Source organism: Osmerus eperlanus, chromosome 5 (genome assembly GCF_963692335.1).
Source record: "Osmerus eperlanus chromosome 5, fOsmEpe2.1, whole genome shotgun sequence".
Lineage (NCBI taxonomy): Eukaryota > Metazoa > Chordata > Actinopteri > Osmeriformes > Osmeridae > Osmerus > Osmerus eperlanus.
The window spans coordinates 22,057,610-22,081,897 of record NC_085022.1 but is presented as its reverse complement, the minus strand read 5'-3'; the positions used below and the strand labels follow the sequence as shown (position 1 = coordinate 22,081,897).

Genomic DNA, 24,288 nt, shown 5'->3' with positions numbered 1-24,288 from the left:
ACAGACAACTTTTAAGTTCATACAACCACTGCTCATCTGGAAACAATGCTGATCGAATCAGTTCAGGAAATGTCTATAGGGTCCCCCACATATGGACTGGATGGTGTACTGTATAAAACTATACACATTTAGCCAATTAGCTGTAAATTGGGAAAATTGATGTCTGTCTGTGAAGGAAGTTGAAATGCACAAACGCAGCTCTTCCTGAATATTTGTATACATTACAAGTTGCCATATTTTACACCTACACAAAGAAAAAGGAGGAAAAAAACAATGTCAATATACATGTTTCCCGTGTCTACTTTAACACCACAGGTCGGCAAGGCCAGTCTTACTGACAGCAGCTCAACTGCACTGTTCTCCCTACACAATTATTGTTGACAGATAAAATGCATGCAAATGTCACCTTCCACAAGCCACATAGCTCAACCACAAAGCACTCGTAAACAAAATTCCTAGACACAAACGCTTCCAATTTATACCCCAACACCTTCAGTTGCGTGTGCCCACTCTCCACACTTGTTTGGATGAGGTGACGTTTGATCTCATTAGCGAAACTGTTCTACATTGTCTTTTTACGCATCGCGATCCCAATTTACGCGCGCGCACCCGAGTGGAACGCATTTGACGCAGAGGATAACGCGTGTCAATCACCAGTTTATGGCCGATACACTGTTACAATACCCCTCGAAATACTATACGTCAGGTGTTCTCTCATGTTTAGACGCAAGTTGTACCCTTTGGCTGACACCCTGGTGTGCATTGTTTGCATTGTGTATTCGTATAATAAATAATGCTCAGGGCTGTTTGAACTCCTTCGTAAAAGGATGTGTCGTTGCAAATGGAACAGCGGTTGTTATTTGTAAATTGGAAAGTAAAGCATATAATTATGAGCAAACAATTGAATAAGCAAATGGCGAGCTTGCAGTCCAGTATAGAAGGCGCACAGATGGAAGTGACGACCGGTCACTCCCTCGCGCCTAGCTGTGGCTTCCTCGACCCAACCGGCGGCTATGTGATTGCCGAGCCCCCCGCGCCAAACGGCTTTTAATCACTCTCTCCTCTCTACCTTTCTGAAGAAACAGTCTGGCGTTACGTCAGACCCGGGCAAAAAGTGCAGGGCAAGCAAGTCAGCGTCTAAGAAGCTATTCGTAGGCACTGCTGCCAAAGCCAGCTTAGGCTGCTCACTGCTCTGCGATCAATGTCATTAAAAAGCAACACTTTTAAAGAAGCGGCATGCGGTAAGTCTACGCTTCAGTGATACATTTTCCTCCGTCGGACTTTTGATTACTTTCCTTCATATGACAAGTCTCTGTATCTGGCAGTATTGCGCAAAAACAACGGCAAATCTGAAAAGTTTGCTAATTTACTCCCAGCCGCCGTGCAAACATTATGGCATGATGAACCATCATAGATTTTTAACTCACAGGGATTTTTTTCATAATTTTTTTATTTGATTCGATTTTTGCTCATCTCAAATCAACATGCCTCACGCTCGAAACAGGAACCCTAGCCCCATCCCGGAGGTAACATGGGACACCGGATTGAAGGAGATGAACGAAACGTGGAAAGGAGCTATCGCATGTCTAGGTGTCGCCGTCTTTTTTGTAATGACCATTGGGATTATATACTGGCAAGTGGTAGATCAGCCCAACAAGAACTGGATCCTAAAAGGTGGTTTTAGTGGACTCATTTGGGAGAGAAGGACACACTCACTTGTCATACAGACACTGACAGAAGACAAGACCTATGTTGAGATTGACGTTGGGAATGTGGGAAATCCCGACCTCGAAGTTCCGTTTGTCAGAAACCTGTGCTGGCTAAACAAAACCGAATTTTGCTATACGTGGGATTCTGTGGCGGACGTGAAGATCTTGCTGGAGGTGAACGAAGAGACGGAGACAGAGTGTTACCGTATGACCTGGGCGCCCGTGCACTGTCATGTAGAGTTGAAGGTAGGCTACTGGAGCCTACGGTTTGTCGTCGTTGTACACGCTCACCGCATGCAACACTAAACTGCTGTCTCCAGATATCCACACGTCATCAATCTTAATAAAAAATCAATTCAAATAGTTAGACAACTAATAATCTTTGTGTTCGTATTAATTCGTAATTAATTTAGCTTTTTGAATTAATTGAGTTTTAATATTTAAAATAATTGATGGAGTTTGGCCATTATCAAGTTCTCTGTCCATTTTTGGATTGTCCAGTGGTTAAAGGTAACCTAATACTTAAATCGAGTTAACCTTTTTTAATGTGCTGAGTCATGGAGTTTGGTTTTTACTTAAAGTGGCTAAATCATTGTACTTTTCCGTGAACGCATTACCAAAAGGATTAGCTATTCGGATGTTTTGAAAGTTTAATCTATCAATTGGAACATTCCCCGGTCATGTGTTGAGTCCCAGCAGATGTAATGAGTTTTTGAAGCACCCGTGAGTTGCAGGTGACAGACTTGGAGCAAATGATTCCACTGACTTGGCAAACACAAAAATTCTCAAAATGCTCAAATAAGGATAAACGCCCATTTTTATCATTTAACAACAAACTATTGTGAAAAAACAGCCTGTATAAAAAGAACCTAACCTTAAACTTTTTAATTATACTGATTACAAAGCAGTATTGTTAAGAAGAAATGTATAATATATAATGCCATATGTTAATGATCAACAACACTTTAATACTTTAAACGTCCATGAGGTGTTCTTTTATGTTCAGACATGTTCAATGTTCAAAATTTCAATCTGTTCATTTGTTCAATGCTGCATACGAACAACATAAAGGGGGTACATTTTTTTCATTTTAAACACCCCAACTTTACTGCCCCAGTAATTCTCTTTTTCCCACAACGCCCAGTCGTCTCTTCTGAACTCTCAGCATCCAGTGCTTCTTACCTTTACTGGCACACACTCTCTGTAGTGTGTGCCTCTCTGTCTCTAACCCACAGACCCGTAACCAGGGTCTGACTTTCAGTAAGGTCCCACCACAGACCTAAATCCTAGCTCTGGGACATTGATATGAAGAGTAGGGAACTGGTAGTAATAACCCATCAATAGTATTGTGTGTTTTATACAGAGATCTGAGCCTCTGAGACGAGTTACGGCTCTCACGCAGTCTCTCTCTCTTTCCCTCTCTCTCACACTCTTTCAATCCATCTAACTGTCTCAGCCTGTCTTTGATATGACCTCATGACGTGTGTCTCCTCCACCAGGACTGCTTCTCCATGACCAACGTGTCTTGGTACGGCGGCGCTGGTGTCCGAGGTCAGACTTGGCCAATCAACGAGCAAAACTCCACGCTGCAGCCCTTTACCGTCAGCGACCTGAGGGACAACCCCTCTGGCTTCGGATCCGTCCTTGAGCGCTACTTCCTGGGCTCGTCAGGTGAGAGACCGCGCCTCTTGGCAACCGGACCAGATTTTAGAGACTGAGACCACACGTGTACAGTCAGCTGTTAGATTCACGCTGAAGAGATTCACGATCAGAGCGGAATACATTCATCTGAGGACTGCACACCAAAGCATTGGAAACACTTCTTACCGATGTGGTTGTTGCATTAGGATGTGTTGGGAATCACTTTAGGAGGGGGGGTTGTGTGTGAGAGGTGGGTGGGTGGTGGTGTGTGAGAGAGGGGTGGGGGTGGCAGAGTTGGGTGGGGGTGGGGGTGGGGTTGTGAGAGGCGGGTGTGGGTCGAGTCCACCTTTTGGGCAGTTCAGCAGTTGGACGAAGGGAAGCCCTGGGTCCTATGTTGTGTTTGCTGATCCCCACACCCCCTGCTGCCTGGCCACACCCCCTGCTGCCTGACCACACCCCCTGCTGCCTGGCCACACCCCCTGCTGCCTGGCCACAACCCCTGCTGCCTCAGTATGGGCGGGCCCCCACCACCCCCATCCTGCGGGCCACCCCACCCCCACCTGGTCTGCAGGACATCTGGTTGCCAAATAATCACACAGTCTCACATCTCTCAGCTTCTTAATTGAGAGATTAGACCACAAAGGGCAATGAGCCACCTAGTGTCTTAAATTAACTCTTATGGCTGCCGGGATAATTGGGCTCTTTTGTTTCTATGAAAGGGAGAGTTGCTGGAGCACAGAGGAGAGAGCCGACATGAATAGCCCTGGGGGCTATTTATATGGGTGTTGGATATTTGTCTTCTGGTGCTGGAGGGCCCCAGTAAGATGTAAATGGTTAATGTGACAGAATCGCCTGTGTACCGTGAATGTGTTTTCTTCATAGGTGTGTGCGTGTACTTTGTGTGTGTGTCTGTGTGTATTGTGTGTGTGTGTGTGCACGTGTGTGGTAATGACCCTTGGAGACCTTGTACCAACAGGTCAGTTATGTATGGTATGTATGACTGGACAGTTGGGCAGCTGCGTCGCAAATCCACCAGCCCTTTCCTGCTTAGAGTAATTTGTATTTAACCAGCACACAAACACAGACGCACACATATATATATATATACACACACACACACACACACACACAAACAAACATACGTGACAAAGAAAATGCTCTTCTGTCAACATTCCACCTGTAAATGTGCTTGTGTCTGTGTGTGTTTGTGTGTGTTTGTGTTTACATACAGTATGTGTGCGCATGTGTGTGTTATACATTCTGTACATTTGTGTGTGTGTTTATGTGTGAGTATGTGTGTGGTGTGCATTAGACCCAGCTAAGCTGCTAAAGGGTGAAAGTGTTAAGCTGTGTCTCAGACAGCTGTACCAGTCCAAAAGCATAACATTAACTAAAGGCCATAATTATCATCATGTGACACAAACAATCGGCTATTCTCTACACAAAACACACACGAACACTCCACACACACACATCCAAAGACAAATACACTTTCTCATGCTCGCTCTCTTTCACACACACACAAACACACACACACACAAGCTCTTTCACACACAAGCATGCACACACACACCATCCTGCATTGTTAAGTAACACAGTGAATGGCTTAACGGAGGGAGTCTCATGACTTAAATCCCTTTTCCACTCCGTGAGAGGGCAGCAGGCATGAGTAGCACCCCTTAACCCTTTGTCTCTCCCCTTCACTTTGAAGAACACACACACACCAGACCAGATCAGGCTATTCGGGGTAGACTGGGCCAAGCCAAGTAGACCAGACCAGGTCAGATCAGACTAGACAAAGCCAGGCCAGACTAGACAGAGCAAGGCCAGGCCAGGCCAGGTGGTAGGACAACACAGAAGCTGGATGACAGATCTGTTTTTTTTGAGCTGGTAAACCATCCATCCATCCAAGTGCAGGGGGAACACTCTGGGGGCCAAGCTGTGGAGCACTGGGACCGGGGCCCGTCCAGCAGGTACATGAACACATCCGCCAGACGAGGGCTTAGCTCTGTGGCGTTGTTTACTTTTGGACCAGGTCTGTGTTTGTGCTTACTTACGCTGGTCCAAACTGGCCATGTGTTTGAAGGCCTCATGAGCTACTCGTACTGGAGCAGACAGGAAGAGAGAGGAGGAGGGAGAGAGAGGGAGAGAGGGAGGGAGAGAGAGAGAGAGAGGGAGAGAGGGAGGGAGAGAGAGAGAGGGAGGGAGAGAGAGGGAGAGGGAGAGAGAGGGAGAGAGAGAGAGAGAGAGAGAGAGAGAGAGAGAGAGAGAGAGAGAGAGAGAGAGAGAGAGAGGGAGAGAGAGAGAGAGAGAGGGAGAGAGAGGGAGAGAGAGAGAGAGAGAGAGAGAGGGAGAGAGAGGGAGAGAGAGGGAGAGAGAGGGAGGGAGAGGGAGAGGGAGAGGGAGAGGGAGAGAGAGGGAGAGAGAGAGAGAGAGAGAGAGAGAGAGGGAGAGAGAGGGAGGGAGAGAGAGGGAGAGAGAGGGAGAGAGAGAGAGAGGGAGGGAGAGGGAGGGAGAGGGAGAGAGGGAGATTAAATACAAGAGAACTGTGTGGTTGTACCCATGAGTGTATAAACTGTGAGGGATTGAGGGATGGAGGGACGGAGGGATGGAGGTAGTACAGCCAATGGGGATGGCAGTTAAAATAGAGAGAGAGTGATAAGGAGAAGGGACAGCGAGTCCAGGAAAGCAATGTTTGAGAATGTTGTCAGTTGGGTTTGGTAGTCCACTTGTCTGTGATTTTACAGAACAACTGGGAGTACTCAAAGTGGATTAGATATTGCTGAGACCCAACAATAAAAAAGAAAGGCCAGTGAGTTTTATAGCCGTAAGAGCTTAAACCACCCCAAAAACGATTTGTGCGACTTGAGGTCATTAACATTCACTTGGCAAGACATGACTGATAAGTCAGCAACATTAGTGTATGGCCAACTATGCATTGGTCCTTCACTACTAATAATCACTCATATAACACAACAACTTAAAACCTCATTTGAAGTTTGATGATAAATTGAAATGACCTTCCACGTGAAAACAAAGCAAAACAAAGATATTTTCAAAGTACTGTTTTAGGGGAATTGCATGTTTTGAATTAAGTTTAGTTTGTTACAAAGTCAGAAGTTCAAGGTTGTAAATGTATGAGACAGGAAAACTATGGCGTAATATTTTACCCTAAAATTAGCTTATTTTCCACTCGCCTCTGGTTTGACACATAATTCACAGACAAAAGATTGGTTCAAACTTTTTGTGCTGACACACTTAAATAAGACTTATCTCATGGCTTGGCCTGAAATTTCCCCAACTCATCATTACAACAAAATGCCTGGAAAGATTCTGTCATAAGTTGTTTTTATTGCCGCTCTAAATAGATCACCTTTCTGGTAATCTGTCTTTAGTTTAACTTTTTGCGACGATATTATCTCCTATTTTGTTGTTTTCGAGGGTCTTGCCAAGGACACCACATATAGAGAGAGACGTGTCTGTTGTAGGATGTTGGTTTGGTGACAGACCCTCACTGGTCACTATGCTTTATCAGCTGCTGTGTTTCTAAATGGTTTAATGAGGTGGATTACTTAATTTTTTACTCAAAATACGCATTGATGGAAACAAATGACTTCACAGAATTGTAGTATAAAGCTATAAACATGGATCTGTTACTATAGTGCTGGATAACAACTATTAACATTAGTGCCTTGCATTGTGATCTTTTCTCCATGTTACTTGATTCATTTCTATTTCTCTTACATTCAATTAATTAAGTCTCCATGGAAATGAGATCTCAGTAGAATCCTCAATTTCTTGTATGAGGGCAAGTTTCCATTGTTGAGGATGCCCACACACACCCACACACACCCACCTGTACGCACTCTGACACCACACACTGCGACCCATGTGTGAACGCGTGTATCATAGCCGCTGACGAGCCTGTAAGTGTGTGGCGCAGGAGTAAATAATGGTGTAAATATGACAGGTAAAAGACTGGAGACCATCTGGTCCACAGCAGCAGGAAGAAGCCCACCACCACCCCCACCAAACCAGGGCCCCCACCAAACCAGGGCCCCAACAAACCAGGTCCCGCACCAAACCAGGTCCCGCACCAAACCAGGGCCCCCACCACCCCTTAGCCAGGGCTAGAAGCCCCTGTAAAACCCGGTTAACCTCTCCCTGGGAGCCCAGGGTCAGCCCAGGGTCAGCCAGGGGCGCTCTCAACCCCCGGCCCTCTGGTAGGGGTGGGGAGCCAGGCACCTTAATGGTTTTATAAATCCTTCTTGTTATTCTTGGATGCTGAATCGTGTGTGTTACAGAGAGAGTGAGAGTTGTTTGATTTGTGTTGCTCTCAACAGCCGTTTAATCAATACATGTGTGTTGTATCATTCACATTCATCATTCACATCTGTCCAATAAAATTCATTCATTCTTTTTCTTTTTTTTCCTCGTTCTTTTCATTTTACCTTTGTGTGTCTGCCCCTTTGAAGGTAAGGGGATACGCTCAGACAACCGTGCAATTTTTCTTTTAAGAGCTAGTGGAAAATATTTCAGAGAAGCTGGTAGTATTTAAGGAATTGTTCTAAAAATAAGAGACACCCCTACTTGCTTCTTCCCTCTGGTGCACCCCACTTTGGCCATAATTCAAGCCACTAAAACTGTAACTCTCTCTAAATGACAGTTATGGATTCCCGCTTTTTGTGCAGATCCTCCTTGTTACACACATCTAAGGACAGTCTTTGGTAAAAAAAAAAACGAATTTCTTGACCTTAAAAAAACATTCTTAAACTAAGCTATTAAGCAGTAGGCAATTGTATTATTATTTTTTTATCGTGGAGCCTGCTGTTCTGACTCTGAGGAGACATTCCTCTCTCCAACACTAACTTTGACTTAGGTCACTCCAAAGGGTTCTTTTCATGCTGAGCTGGACTGTTCTGTCAAAGCACACATCCATTCACCCTGGTCATTGAAAATGTACTGAAAAGATAAAACAAGGAAATGATAGTAAAACCTCTGGGGGTGTTAACAGTACAATTCAAATCATTTAAACCAATGTTTCTGAATTTGAACAAGAATCTAAAGTTGTTGTTTTCTGACATTCTTTGTGCTCCAAAATTCAAATTCAGGAGCAAGTGTAAAGCCTTATTTCACATGTCTGCAGTAATAAACAGTTGACTTGTGGCCACTCAATACTTGGGGAAAGGCAGCGGAGGTGTCACCAAGATCTCTTTGACATTCTCCGTTGCAAACACACACGAACACTAGCCTAGCGTCACTGGATGTTCACTGGTCGTTGACTAGCTCAACAGACGCACCGTGTCACCACAGATGCTTGTGTCCATGGCTCCTGTGACCCTGGAGCATCACAGTGCTGATGATCTGTACTCACCTGATAGGACAGAGGCTTTCATTGCTCAACATGTCAAAAAAACCTTTCAAGGACTTTCACAGTCTTACCAGAGTGTTGATTCTGAACAGTTCTGTTGTGCTCCGAGAGAGAGCAGAGGCGTGAGGTGGGATAGGTGAGAGGGTGGAGGCTGGGGGGCTGGGGGAGGACGTGCCAGGGTGACAAGGGGTGAGGGTTGGGGGGAGGGGGTAACTGGAGAGGCAGATGGCATTCCTAGCAGGGCAGCTACATCTGTGGACCCAATTATCTGGTTCACATAATCTCATCGTTTCACGCAGCGAAGAGGAGGACACACATATGAACAGGAGAGTTAGGAGAGAGGACGAGAGAGGTAGGGCACAGAGAGAGAGAGAGAGAGAGAGAGAGAGGTAGGGTACAGAGAGAGAGAGAGAGAGAGAGAGAGAGAGAGAGAGGTAGGGCACAGATAGAGAGAGAGAGAGAGGTAGAGCACAGAGAGAGAGAGAGAGAGAGAGAGAGAGGTAGGGCACAGAGAGAGAGAGAGAGAGGTAGGGCACAGAGAGAGAGGTAGAGCACAGAGAGAGAGAGAGAGGTAGAGCACAGAGAGAGAGAGAGAGAGTGAGAGAGAGAGAGAGAGAGAGAGAGAGAGAGAGAGAGAGAGAGAGAGAGAGAGAGAGAGAGGGAGAGAGAGAGAGAGATAGAGAGAAGAAAGGTGGATGGTGTTGAAGACAGAGAGGGAAAGCAAGAAGGGAAAAGGAAGGAAGACCTAGGAGGCCAAATACAACACTCCTGATGCCCTGAGTGTTGTAATCTACAGTGGTTCCCTGAGTGTTGTAGTCTACAGTGGTGCCCTGAGTGTTGTAGTCTACAGTGGTGCCCTGAGTGTTGTAGTCTACAGTGGGGTGCCCTGAGTGTTGTAGTCTACAGTGGTGCCCTGAGTGTTGTAGTCTACAGTGGGGTGCCCTGAGTGTTGTAGTCTACAGTGGTGCCCTGAGTGTTGTAGTCTACAGTGGTGCCCTGAGTGTTGTAGTCTACAGTGGTGCCCTGAGTGTTGTAGTCTACAGTGGTGCCCTGAGTGTTGTAGTCTACAGTGGTGCCCTGAGTGTTGTAATCTACAGTGGTGCCCTGAGTGTTGTAGTCTACAGTGGTGCCCTGAGTGTTGTAGTCTACAGTGGTGCCCTGAGTGTTGTAGTCTACAGTGGTGCCCTGAGTGTTGTAATCTACAGTGGTGCCCTGAGTGTTGTAATCTACAGTGGTGCCCTGAGTGTTGTAATCTACAGTGGTGCCCTGAGTGTTGTAATCTACAGTGGTGCCCTGAGTGTTGTAGTCTACAGTGGTGCCCTGAGTGTTGTAGTCTACAGTGGGGTGCCCTGAGTGTTGTAATCTACAGTGGTGCCCTGAGTGTTGTAATCTACAGTGGTGCCCTGAGTGTTGTAGTCTACAGTGGTGCCCTGAGTGTTGTAGTCTACAGTGGTGCCCTGAGTGTTGTAGTCTACAGTGGTGCCCTGAGTGTTGTAGTCTACAGTGGGGTGCCCTGAGTGTTGTAGTCTACAGTGGTGCCCTGAGTGTTGTAGTCTACAGTGGTGCCCTGAGTGTTGTAGTCTACAGTGGTGCCCTGAGTGTTGTAGTCTACAGTGGGGTGCCCTGAGTGTTGTAGTCTACAGTGGTGCCCTGAGTGTTGTAGTCTACAGTGGTGCCCTGAGTGTTGTAGTCTACAGTGGTGCCCTGAGTGTTGTAGTCTACAGTGGGGTGCCCTGAGTGTTGTAATCTACAGTGGTGCCCTGAGTGTTGTAGTCTACAGTGGTGCCCTGAGTGTTGTAGTCTACAGTGGTGCCCTGAGTGTTGTAATCTACAGTGGTGCCCTGAGTGTTGTAGTCTACAGTGGGGTGCCCTGAGTGTTGTAATCTACAGTGGGGTGCCCTGAGTGTTGTAGTCTACAGTGGTGCCCTGAGTGTTGTAGTCTACAGTGGTGCCCTGAGTGTTGTAATCTACAGTGGTGCCCTGAGTGTTGTAGTCTACAGTGGTGCCCTGAGTGTTGTAATCTACAGTGGTGCCCTGAGTGTTGTAATCTACAGTGGGGTGCCCTGAGTGTTGTAGTCTACAGTGGTGCCCTGAGTGTTGTAGTCTACAGTGGTGCCCTGAGTGTTGTAGTCTACAGTGGTGCCCTGAGTGTTGTAGTCTACAGTGGTGCCCTGAGTGTTGTAGTCTACAGTGGTGCCCTGAGTGTTGTAGTCTACAGTGGTGCCCTGAGTGTTGTAATCTACAGTGGGGTGCCCTGAGTGTTGTAATCTACAGTGGTGCCCTGAGTGTTGTAATCTACAGTGGGGTGCCCTGAGTGTTGTAATCTACAGTGGTGCCCTGAGTGTTGTAGTCTACAGTGGTGCCCTGAGTGTTGTAATCTACATTGGTTTGCGGATGTGTTGTACAGAGATTTGCTAGTTGAACATAAGTTACAAACAGCACAGTGGACATACCCCCACCCCATCCCTAACATCCCATCATAGAACCCATTCTACAGATGCCTCTTCCATCTCAGAGAGGTATCAGCTGACTAGCCCCTCCATCCTCCCTCCCTCCCCCACCCGCTCTCTCTGTATGTCATGGTCACAGAACCCGCCACGGATTGACTTTTTATCAACCAGTGACCCTCAAACTATTTTGAATCATGAGGGACTCTTCTTAACCCAGAAATACGACCCCTATGAAATACACATCAGATGTGTTCATGTTACACGGGATCCCAGTTCCTGACAGGTCTGATCTTTTGGCACGTTATGGGTGTAAGCTTGATGGGATTTAAGCGGTACATATCTGGTGTGGGTTCTGTGTGTATACATGTACCACATGAGACACTTCGAATTTGACCTTGACACTCACACACTCTCCTCCTTCCTGCCCAGCCTCCCCACTCACATCCGTTTCTCCTCTACCACCCTCTCATCCTCCCCCTTCCCCCACTCCCCTCTCTCCTCTACCACCCTCTCATCCTCCCCCTTCCCCCACTCCCCTCTCTCCTCTACCACCCTCTCATCCTCCCCCTTCCCCCACTCCCATCTCTCCTCTACCACCCTCTCCTCCCTCCACTCTTCTGTTGAACCGTCCCTCAGGTGTGGCAGTGCTCGTCTCCCCAGATATGCCTCTGCAGATGAGCATAGACAGCAGGCAGCAGTTCTGCCTGCAGTCCCCCTCCAGCATGGAGCGTGTGCCTCTGCAGTACACCGTGTGCGTGGGCCACAACGTCAAGGCCGTCCACCAGGAGGCGCTGCAGCGGCTCTCACAGCCTGGCAGGGAGCTGCCCAGCATGGACATCTTAAGGTGAGACACCATCTCAACCTGCTCCTTCTTAGGGTGGTGTCACAGAACTGATCTGAAGATGATGGACTGGCGTTGTCACACTTTGTAGAGACAGATTAGGCTGCACTCGTGATGGTGGGAGAGACAGATGAATTACGCGAAATGCAGCTCAACAGCCTACATCTTACCCTCTCCTTCCGTTTCCCTGTATTCATCTCTGTATCCCCAATCCCTTCCTCGCCTGCCCCTCCCCAACCTCATTAATCAGATGGCTGAGCGGTTAGGGAATCGGCCTGTTAATCAGAAGGTTGCCGGTTCGTGCCATGACGTTGTGTCCTTGGGAAAGGCACTTCACCCTACTTGCCTCGGGGGGAATGTCCCTGTACTTACTGTAAGTCGCTCTGGATAAGAGCGTCTGCTAAATGACTAAAATGTAATTAATCTCCTCTCTCCCATCTTCCCCTCCTCCTCCCCCCCTGTGCTCCCGTCTCTCCTCCCCCCCCCTGTGCTCCCGTCTCTCCCCCCCCCCCCTGTGCTCCCGTCTCTCCTCCCCCCCCCCTGTGCTCCCGTCTCTCCCCCCCCCCCCCCCTGTGCTCCCGTCTCTCCCCCCCCCCCCCCCCCTGTGCTCCCGTCTCTCCCCCCCCCCCCCCTGTGCTCCCGTCTCCCCCCCCCCCCCCCTGGGCTCCCGTCTCTCCTCCCCCCCCCCTGTGCTCCCGTCTCTCCTCCCCCCCCCTGTACTCCCGTCTCTCCTCCCCCCCTGTCTCAGGCTTCCTTTCTGGAGCCTGCTGGCGAAGGTGGACTCCGGGCCGAAGGTGGAGAGGGAGCTGAGGACCTTCTCCAACCGTCTGAGGAGACACCAGCTGGGAGAGGGGGTCATCAGCCTCAACGAACATTCCACCGCCCTCCTCTCCGACGTGGTAGGTCTCTCTCCGACTCTCCAGATTCGCACGGTTCCGCAATACGCAATTGTGCACTCTCTCCAAAGTTAACTGACATGGACTAAACAGTATCTGGGCTGCGAGTCCGGATGGAGATCAACCGTACAGTGAGGAGACTGTAGTCTTGCATGGTCAAGGTCAGAGGAGACCAACTATTTTGTGGCTTACCCGAGTCAGGGTGAAGGGGGGAGCAGAGAGGAGGGCTGTGTATCCAGGTACATTTGGGAGATTTTTAAGGGCTTTGTCCTTCAGACTAGCAGGTAAGGCTAACCCACCACTATGGAACTGTCCTTTCATCTCCCTCTTACAAAGCTTTGAGATCCTACTTCTCAAGACAGGCAAATGGTGAAACTGAGAAGGGAGCAATCCCATCAGGGTTTACGTAATCCACAACCCCTCGCTGGCATCAAAGGCGCCTTCAAAACCAGAACTGTTAACATTGTGAACCTGATCTTGATCTGAGCGTGAGAAAACATCCAACCTCAGGGAGGGGCGGAGGGTATAGAGGGGGTTGGCAAGGCAACAGTCCTGGTTCAGGTGAACCAGACACCCTGCCGATGCGGCCATCTTCTGGATCCCTTGTTAGACTACGTGCTCAGCAGAATCAGACCGACATCTACAGAGTGATGTTGCAAAGAGAAGAGCGGGATAGAGACAGAAAGAAAGAAAGAAAAAGAGAGAAAAGGGAGTGAGCGTGAGATGAAGAGAGAGAGTGAGAGAGAGAGAGAGAACAAGAGAAAAAGATGACAGAAAGAAAACAAGAGAATGAAAGATAAGGAGAGTGAAAGAGAAATGGTGAGAGAGACAGATATGGAGCGTGAAAGAGAAAGAGATGGAAAGAGGAGAACGGCAGAGCTTGACATCACATCTAAATGTATTAAGCTCCTTTACTTTTCTAATGATTTCATTTAAAAGAAAATGCTTTCGTTTAAGTATGGAAAGTTGGTCACAATTTCCCCAAAAAGTGAGAAGCTTGAAAAGGCGACAATGAACTAACTCAGCTAACCCGTTGCATTCAATTTTTTTACAAGTATTCATAAATTAGAAGTCACTCTATAAATGTTGTTTTCTAGTTTCCATATTAGCTCTTGCTCCATATGCAGAACCGGCACGTTGGCATGACCAGCTTGGCAGGTTTCAGGGCATTTTACTTGAACCCTCCAATCAATGCACTATTGGCCAACACAAGTAGAATACAATCAACCATTTTTATATGACAGTAGTCCTGGCTGTGTGTGTGTGGAAGGGGTGAAAATACACTAAGTCCTCCTCATACATTTTAAAACTCTATCGGTCTTTGTGATTATTTTCCTGTAAAAAATAAATGCAAATGTTTTCCATTAAGTGTCACAACCTGTGGTAAATTCAGTTAGCTCTCATTCATGGGGAACTTCCTGTGGTCTATTCAGATGTTTCCCAGCCAGGGTATTATATAAGCAGAAATCTCCTTTCACCTTTAACATCTAAATGCCTGAGGATTAAAGCACATGACACATTCACAGGAAGTCTTAATCTCATAACTCGATATTTAGTCCGTAACTTTACTGCGTGTGTTCTACTTGTGGGTTCAGACTAAAACTGTCCGGGTCGACAGCTAATTCTATTAGGCTCATGTAATTCTGGGGCTCAGATCAGACGATGTTCTGTTATGAGAGGGTCTAGCAGAGCATGAAGTAGTGCACCTTGTTGTCCTGCCTCCCTGTCTCTCTCGCTTATGTAAAAATAATCATGCATTTTACTACTACCTACTCCTTTGTATAAATACCGCCAATCTGCGCCATCTAAATTCTAGACCTGAACTTAACCCTTGCCCCAGACAAAAAATGTCTGACTTGATGAGGTATCAAGCTATATCCTCATAACTTCGCAAACCTACAGAGGGCGTGCCAATAAGGAGTAGCGTCACAAATATGTGATTTCCAACATTCCAATTGAATCTTTTTTCGATAGCCAAAAACTATGCGACAAACGCTTTAGTATGGCTTCAAAATGTACTAATGAGAAGGCTAACAAGTAACACTAGCATGGTAGTAGCATTGCTACGAGTATTATGCTGGGTAACTTAGCCCAGAAGAGCGCTGCCGCTTCAGAAAAATAACTTACGCTGTGGGGGCCGTCGGAAATATTTAGAACTCACGCATAGAAGGTTAAAAGCCTGTATGAAGGTTAAAAGCCTGTATGAAGGTTAAAAGCCTGTATGAAGGTTAAAAGCCTGTATGAAGGTTAAAAGCCTGTATGAAGGTTAAAAGCCTGTATGAAGGTTAAAAGCCTGTATGAAGGTTAAAAGCCTGTATGAAGGTTAAAAGCCTGTATGAACATCCTGATGTCTGAGTGTCTCTCCTTCCCCAGGACCATGGCTACCTCACCAGCAGGAGGAGAGGGACACACAAGAGACAGACCAGGGACTTCCCATTCGTCAAGCTTCTAAACATTTCCATCACCCTGTCCCCTTTCCTGAGCGTGGACACCACGCAGTTCCACAAGTCCCTCCTGGAAGGATCGGAGGTCCACTGGCTTGGCTTCCCGGGCGCCCCCCATGGACACCTGGTGAGCATGCACCCAGGCCGGTGCTCAACCATCCTGGGCAGAGGCACTGATTCAGTGGTGGGATTTTGTGGAGGTTCTGCAATGGTCGAACATGGTTACTGGGTCGGGATGTGCAAACATTTGGTTTTTAGCAAAGCATACTGAAAGTCCTCCCTCCTCGTCCTCCCCCCTCCCTCCCTCCCTCCCTCCCTCCCTCCTTCCTTCCTTCCTTCCTTCCTTCCTTCCTTCCTTACTTCCTTCCTTCCTTCCCCCCCTCCTCCCCCCTACTTCCTCGCTCCCTCCCTCCTCTTCCTTCCTCCTCAACCCTCCCTCCCTCCTCCTTTCACCAGGTCCCTCTGCTGACCCAGTGGCGGGGGCGCTACTGTGTGAAGCTGAACATCTCTGACCCAGGTGCGGTGGCCTGGTTCCTGGACCGGGTGGGCGCTCTGCAGGCCCGCCTGGGGATGGAGTACGTGCAGCTGGAGGGAGCAGAGGGGAACCCTTACGAGGACCAGGCCCTGCACCCGCCCCCCACCCTGAGGGGAGACCACTACATAAGCCAGCTGGCAGACCTAGCAGCCCAGATAGGTGACTCGGCCATCATGACTTCTGGGACCAGGTAAGGACAGAATTACAGCTTTGGATAGTACAGTGACACAAACACTTGGAACTCTTCCTCTTGTCATGACCACATTTGGTCTATGTGTGTGTATGTGTCTGTTGGTGTGTGTGCTTACACGTGTGTGTGTGTGTGTGCATCCCAGGTCAAGCCACAAGCCCCTGTTTGTGAGGATGCCCCCCCTGCAGTCAGACTGGAGCACCTCGGGGTTGAAGGGCTTCATTCCTTCCCTGCTGCACCACAGTCTGCTGGGGTACAACTTCCTCATTCCCGACGCAGTAGGTAATACCACAGTCTATGAGCCTACAATATTACCAACAACAGCGATGTGACGGTAACCAAAAAAACACACCTAACATTGGCGTTTCTCAGGGAGGGTGTTGTTCAGCGGTTAGAGCATTTTGCAAGTTCAAATCCATCGTGTTGTCATCCACCTAGATGGTGATAGAGTTATGGAAATTCACCACACAATATCTGCATATCATTTCCCATGAATACTGATGTATGCCTCTAGGTCTCCAGGGATGCTTGCTGCTGTAGTCAGAGCTCAGACAAATCATGTGTTGCTGGTCTTTCTGCTCCAGACCGGCTGTTAGAAACACTATTTTAAGCAACCCCACATCTGACGTTTCATATTCCTAAATTCTGAGATTTGGCATCACAAAATGTGTTTCTCAAAATGTTCTAAATTCTACGACTCAGACAAGTATTCACTTTGATGTGGAGACAGAGCCTGTGAGGGGATGGATGGTCTGGAAATCACCTCCAGACATGTTATGATACATTCAGAAAGGGTTGCATTTCACACGTGATGCCCCATCCTTCAGGGATTACAGATCAAGGGCGTGACCATGTTGTACTGCCACCTAAGGTGTATTTGTGTAGATTCTGTTCCTAGGAGAAGGCCTTGCACTCTGCATTGTGCTCTGCTCAGCTTTAAAATACTGTTTTAGGCTGTTCAACCCTCTCCTCTCCTTTCACTATGTGTGTTAAAATATTTTACAAATTTAAGATTTAAGATTCGAAAGGTTGAAAAGATATTTGAGAAAAAAAAGGTTATAAAGGTTTTACACAGCCCTTAGAAAAAAAGTTTTTGAAATATTTATTGTGGAATAAAAGTTTTGAAAAAAAGTTTTGAAAGGTTTAAATATTATTTTTTAAGAAAAGTTTGAAAACCTTTTTTTGAAAAAAAGTTTTAAACGGTTGAAAAAATATTTTGGAAAAAAAGCAGTGCCTTTATATCTCCCTATATACAGTCTGTAATCTCAATTTCTAATTTGGTTTCTGATATTAATTGAATCCGTATCTCTAACCCCTTAATCCCAGGTGGATCTTGGTCTGGGGACCTGGTGACAGATGAGGAGCTGTTCATCCGCTGGTTGGAGATTGCTGCCTTCCTCCCCGTACTCAGCTTCCACACACCCCCCTGGGTCTGTGGAGAGGACAGGGTAGGCACACACACACACACACACACACACCCCTGGGTCTGTGTAGAGGACAGGGTAGGCACACACACACACACACACCCCTGGGTCTGTGGAGAGGACAGGGTAGGCACACACACACACACACACCCCTGGGTCTGTGGAGAGGACAGGGTAGGCACACACACACACACCTGGGTCTGTGGAGAGGACAGGGTAGGCACACACACACACACACCTGGGTCTGTGGAGAGGACAGGGTAGGCACAAACACACACACACACCTGGGTCTGTGGAGAGGACAGGGTAGGCACACACACACACACACCACCCTGGGTCTGTGGAGAGGACAGGGCAGAGGAAAGGGTAGGAACACACACACACACACAGACGCAAGCACACATGAGCATCCCACACACACTGAATGCCCCTCACCTCACATGAAGTCCTAGTGCAGGGCTGAATGCCCCTCACCTCACATGCAGTCCTAGTGCAGGGCTGAATGCCCCTCACCTCACATGCAGTCCTAGTGCAGGCCAGGTAAGAAGGGGACTGTTTCCAATTAGATGTTCTTGAAGAAAGAAGCGAGAAAGTGAGAGATGTCCTTTCGCTCCCACAGAGCAGGGTGTGGACCTCTCAATGGACTAATCCTAACCCTGACCCTTGGAGGTTGTTAGTTGACCCAGCAGGCTCTGGTCTGGGGGGCCTGAGCCGTTCCCCCTGGGCAGCCTTCCCTACGTCAGCCAGCACCAGTGTTTGTGGAGCGGCTTGTTTCTAGGTCCATCTCTAAACCCAAACCCCATCCCCGCCCCCGGCCTCAACCTCAGCCCCTAGCGTGGTGCAGGGGGGCAGGGCGGGGGGGGGGGGGGTAGGCGGTGTTCTCTGGCTGATACTGATATGTTTGACTGTGTGGAGCCCAGCTCAGGTTCCTCTCAGCCACACTGGGGCTCTCTGGAGAGTGTGTGTGTGTGTGTGTGTGTGTGCGTGTGTGTGTGTGCGTGTGTGTTCGTGCGTGTGTGTTCGTGTGTGTGCGTGTGTGTATGTGTGTGTGTGTGTGTGTTTTTTTTCTCTCCCCCCTTCTGATGGGAGTGACAGCTTGGCCCCTTTTAGCATCACCTGCGGTTAGGAGCCCATCTGCTCTGCATTAGGGGCTCCATCAGATTTACGACCCTCCCTCTAGGCTGGGAGCCACTCGGTCAGGAATGATAATGAACTTGAGGACAAGTATTGGAAAATGACTTTATTATGGCAATTACAGTAGGGTTCCTATGTGTAATCGACAAGTGTGACAGGGTAAGGGGTGGCGGGGAGGGGAGAGGAGAGGCAGAGGGATGAACAAAGGCTTCAGTTTGGGAGTAAGGCGAGAGAGAAAATATTGGACTTTACCGTTATAGTATTGGAGAGCTGCCGTTTTTCCACGTTGGTCAATTTAGCTGTTACTGTCCTCCAACCACAGAGGGGGTGAGATATTGTTGACGAGAATAGACTTCAGACTTACCCCCCTATTTTGACGATCTGAAACGCAAGTACCAACCCGCAAAGCGCAAGTAACTTTGTGGGCGGGACTCCGGCTCGGTTGCTATTTTGCCGGCGGGATAAATGACTTTGCGCCTGGTGCAAATCTAAAATGGGTAGGTCCGAAGTAGCCACATTACTAATGGGTGTGGTTTGGGCGTAACGTGCAATAAACCAATCAGAGAGTCATCTCACATTCCCTTTAAGAGCAGCGCTTGTTCCATGGCGGATTGTTATTATAACGGCGAATTTGCCAGGCGCACGCCAGGAGCGGTTCACAGCCAAGGAGACCGACGTTTTGGTCAGGGCCGTAACAGATAGACAAGTGTCATTGTATGGGAAAGGCAGAGCAGTTTTCTCATTGCACTAAATTGCCCGCTCATGCTGCTCATTCAAATTCTTATTCTTATTTTTATATAGCCTACCTTATATTTTATTTTTTAAATTGTTTGGTTCTTGGAATTAGTTTAACTATTGTACTTTTTTACTTAATTTAAGACCCGTATATGTTTATTGTTTGCACCTTCCTGCCACAGTAAATTCCGTGTTTGTGTAACATAGGCTACATGGCGAATAAACCGAATTCTGATTCTGATGGAGATGGGAGAAGAAACCCACCCAAATTAGCTTTGGTTAAACAGGCGTGGGAGAAAATTGGCACAATTGTTACAAATCATGTTCACATACATAGAGATTTCTCATGCAAATCTTTTTATAATCATTGAAGAAATGTAACACGCCATAAATCAAAACAATGTAACGTAGCTTCGCAGAAAGAAGACCCTGGCCTCGCCAGCAGTGTGCACGGACCAAGCTTGCGCCCTTAAAATAGCATCTGAATAATGCGCCATTGACTTTAGACCACGTTTTTCCTGGTCAGTGGCGGAATTGTTTTTCGTAAACTGCAAAATAGCACCAGGGAACGTTTGCGCCGGAACACGCCTCCTTTTTCGCTGAACCGTCCACGGGAGCGCAAGGTCATTTCGACGTGCGTCTGTGGAGGGAAAAGTCAGCTTTGCGTCGAGTGCAAACTAGGAATGATACTTGAGTCGTTGACAAAGTCAATTGCGCTGGGTGCAAGATCGGGCCCTTAGAGTCTCTGTTGGAGAACTTTTCATTCACATTTGAAAACTCGAAAGTGTGCGTGCATCCGATTGTGCATCTTGAGGCCTTCGAAGGCTGTTTATCCAGTGACCAGGCTGTTCATTCAGTGACCAGGCTGTTCCTCCAGTGACCAGGCTGTTCATCCAGTGACCAGGCTGTTCGTCCAGTGACCAAGCTGTTCCTCCAGTGACCAGGCTGTTCCTCCAGTGACCAGGCTGTTCATCCAGTGACCAGGCTGCTCATCCAGTGACCAGGCTGTTCCTCCAGTAACCAGGATGTTCCTCCAGTGACCAGGCTGTTCCTCCAGTGACCAGGCTGTTCCTCCAGTGACAAGGCTGTTCATTCAGTGACCAGGCTGTTCCTCCATTGACCAGGATGTTCCTCCAGTGACCAGGCTGTTCATCCAGTGACCAGGCTGTTCCTCCATTGACCAGGCTGGTTGGGAATGTGAATCAGACCTTAGGAAAAAGCCACAGCATGCCTGGTTCCTCCATAAGGCCCAGTCAGATCTCTTCCAGCGGTTCTCTCTATCCTCTCAAAGAATGACATTCTTTTAAATGCGGTTGGCTGTTGTTTCCGTCATAGGATGGCCGGAGAGCATATGGCCCCAGCAGGAATGTCCACGAGGTTTGGCCTTACAGCACAGGAGGAGGGAGGCAGAGACAGACACTGGGAAGAAAGGGGAGGGGGGGGTTAGACCACTAAGTCAACAATGAACAACTCTTTGGTTCTCAGTCCTCTGTCTGAGAGGGGAGGGACAGTAATGTCTTCAGCAGATGCTGCTTCTTATTTCCACAGAACACAAGACATTGTTTTGGGGGCTGCCAGCGTGTTGAGGGTTTCAGTGGGCACAGTTGACTGACTGACTGACTGACATTCACACCTGTGCCTCTCTCCTGTGTTGCTGTCCAGGTGCTGAACCTGACACGGGCCTACATAGCGCACCATCAAGAGTTTGTGGCTCCTCTGATCGAGAGGTACGCAGAGGAGTGGCAGCAGACAGGTGACCCCATCTACCGGCCGCTGTGGTGGCTCAACCCACACGACTCCGCCGCCTTCACCATCAACGACCAGTTCCTCATCGGTGACGAGGTGACTGATAAGCCGGAGGATTCTCGGGCTAAACCAGGGGCTCCTGGTGTGTCCGTTTTGGATGACTTTGAGGAGGAAGTTGTACTGCACCTGTACTGATGCGGTTGTAACCGAACTGGTTACAGTCTACAATCTGTTAGAACCATCCTCAAACTCACGGTTCAGCTGTAATGTGTTTGTTTTGTTGTGTTGTGTTTCCTGTGTATCCAGGTTCTGGTTGCCCCGGTGACAGAGCGGGGGGCAGTGCAGAGGGACATCTACCTGCCGGAGGGGGGGTTCCTGTGGCAGGAGGCCCGGGGAGAGCAGGTCTTTGATGGGGGCACATTGCTGGAGGACTATCCAGTCCCCCTCGACAGTGTGGCCGTGTTCTTACGGAGGAGCTCTTGAAGCCACATGACCCACCACCATGTCACATGACCCACCACCATGTCACATGACCCACCACCATGTCACATGACATCCTGATGCTGTTATTCATCTTGATTTTTTTTTTACCCGTGCTGTTCTCAAGTTGCACTTTTCCACAAAGACCATAGAGAGTCTCAAGATTGTGTCTCTTGAGATTAGAAGTAGAGATCTTTTTTATACTTGCACTTTACAATTCGAAAACGACTTGTAGTTTCTTTACGTAAATTTTTTCTTCTTTTTTTAATTTAATCTGTTTTTACCTCTCGGCTGATTGTTTCAAGATGTTTATTGTGTCAAAGTTCTGGAGAAACCTGTGTGTTTACATTTGTTGTCTTTCTACAGTCTTTAAACATTCAAACTGCGTCCGGTTACAGAGAAGCAAAGTAACAAAAATAAACACATGCGCTTAAGGAGAGCATATGAATTTCAAAAAAGACCAAAACAAGATTTAAAAAACGAAAGGACAAGAGCATATAGTGAAATAGTGTCTGCTTGAAAAGAGCCTGATAGGAGACGATTCTGAAGAAGACTGAAGTTCATTCATTGGAAGAACTTTTACTTGAACCCATCAGTCGATCGAGCTGATGTATAATGAATGAATGTACCTCAAATCATGTTTTTCACTCCTTGACAGTCTCTCAATGATCATCAACACTTGCCATTTCCCCTTAAAGCACTTAAAACAACTTAAAAACAGTCATGGCACTTAATTCATATCCAAACCATGTGCAGACAAAAGTTATATTTTGGTGATGCTTCCTTTTGTCAAGGTCTCATGTGTAATATGAAATCCAAGTATTGAACCTGATAACCTGCCATGGTAACAGTAACTCTGCATACACACAATCCCTGACAGACACTAATTTGTCATCTTAAATCCTTTTAATAGGTTACTCTTTTTTAATGTATTACCAGACTTCTATAAGATGTCTTTGACAACCTCCAAAGTTCTAGAATCACATGTATCTGTATTAAGACATTAAGTCCTGGGCCTGAAAGAGCTTAGGACCGAACTGAACTCCAAGTAACTCCTCCAGTTGAATTGCATCTTCTGAAATATTTTGCTGAAATCTCTCCAAAGTTAGCACTGAATCCAAGCTGATTGGCCGACAACTCGTAAATCAATTTATCCGCAGAGAAAAGAAAGTTGTACAGTCCGCCCTATTGGAGCCTGCCTCTTTAAGTTGCTAAGTGAGTCAGTTATACTCTCTGATTGCTTTAATGCTGTAACTCTATCGCCTCGGTAAACTCCTGCCTCTACTGCCTCGACATAGTCAAGTGCCTCATAAAAGCCATCACTGAAAGATTTAGCACAATACTGACAAGCAGCCCCTTCCTGGGAACCTGAACTATATAGCTTAATCAATACTTACATTTTACACCATATTAGTTGTATTAGTAAAATTTTTATAATGTTTACTGTATGGACAGGACACTCAGGACTGCTGCAGCTGAACTGAATCACCAAATGTCTTACTTACACATGCGTGTGTGTCAGCGTCTTAATCTCTCTTGGAGCTGAACGAATGAAGGAGAGACTGTGATCACCCAACAGAACTAAAAAGCTTTTCCTTTTGTTTTTTTGGCCTTCCTGTAAATGATGGTTGTGGTACTGTAGGATAATTTATTAGAACAGCTTTGGTTAATGTTATTCCTATCCCACATGCTGTGCAGAGCATGACCTCATGTGCCTTTGTGTTTCTGTCTTAGTGTCTGGATGAACAGTGCTTAATTCTTGCAGCACCAGCAATGTACATATTTCGATGACTGGGCCATTTCATGTTTTTTCTTTTCTTCCTTTCTGATATAGAATCAACAAACTGCAATAAAGTTTACATTTTCTTACTGCATTTGGAGTTACTGCTGTTTTCATGTGTCGCACCTTCATGTGTTTGGGAATCTGCTCAGTTCTGCTTTTGTTTTTGTCCAAATACCCACTCTGTGTGTGTGTGTGCGTGGTGTTCTGTCCGTGTGTGTGTGTGTGCGTGGTGTTCTGTCCGTGTGTGTGTGTGCGTGGTGTTCTGTCCGTGTGTGTGTGTGCGTGGTGTTCTGTCCGTGTGTGTGTGTGTGTGCGTGGTGTTCTGTCCGTGTGTGTGTGTGTGTGTGGTGTTCTGTCCGTGTGTGTGTGTGTGTGTGGTGTTCTGTCCGTGTGTGTGTGTGTGTGTGTGGTGTTCTGTCCGTGTGTGTGTGTGTGTGTGGTGTTCTGTCCGTGTGTGTGTGTGTGCGTGGTGTTCTGTCCGTGTGTGTGTGGTGTTCTGTCCGTGTGTGTGTGTGTGTGTGTGTGGTGTTCTGTCTGTGTGTGTGTGTGTGCGTGGTGTTCTGTCTGTGTGTGTGTGTGTGCGTGGTGTTCTGTCCGTGTGTGTGTGTGTGTGTGGTGTTCTGTCCGTGTGTGTGTGTGTGGTGTTCTGTCCGTGTGTGTGTGTGTGTGTGGTGTTCTGTCCGTGTGTGTGTGTGTGGTGTTCTGTCCGTGTGTGTGTGTGTGTGGTGTTCTGTCCGTGTGTGTGTGTGGTGTTCTGTCCGTGTGTGTGTGTGCTACGGGGTACCCGTGTGCAGGGTACCCGTGTGCAGGGTACCCGTGTGCAGGGTACCCGTGTGCAGGGTACCCGTGTGCAGGGTATGCTGTCACAGTATACCAGTGGTCATGCTGACCACCAACATCTACACTAAT

The 24,288-nt window shown here is 47.5% G+C and overlaps 1 protein-coding gene across 1 annotated transcript; it reads left to right on the top strand.

Moving 5' to 3' along the window:
- The first annotated feature begins 1,067 nt into the window (after positions 1-1,067).
- si:ch211-236l14.4 (SITS-binding protein) lies at positions 1,068-23,470 on the top strand. Its single transcript, XM_062462715.1, has 10 exons — positions 1,068-1,955; positions 3,209-3,380; positions 11,808-12,015; positions 12,761-12,911; positions 15,282-15,479; positions 15,809-16,077; positions 16,223-16,359; positions 17,404-17,525; positions 21,033-21,212; positions 21,423-23,470. Exons 1-10 carry the CDS (start codon positions 1,485-1,487, stop codon positions 21,597-21,599), a joined length of 2,085 nt encoding a protein of 694 aa, XP_062318699.1. The 5' UTR covers positions 1,068-1,484; the 3' UTR covers positions 21,600-23,470.
- The last annotated feature ends 818 nt before the right edge of the window (positions 23,471-24,288 follow it).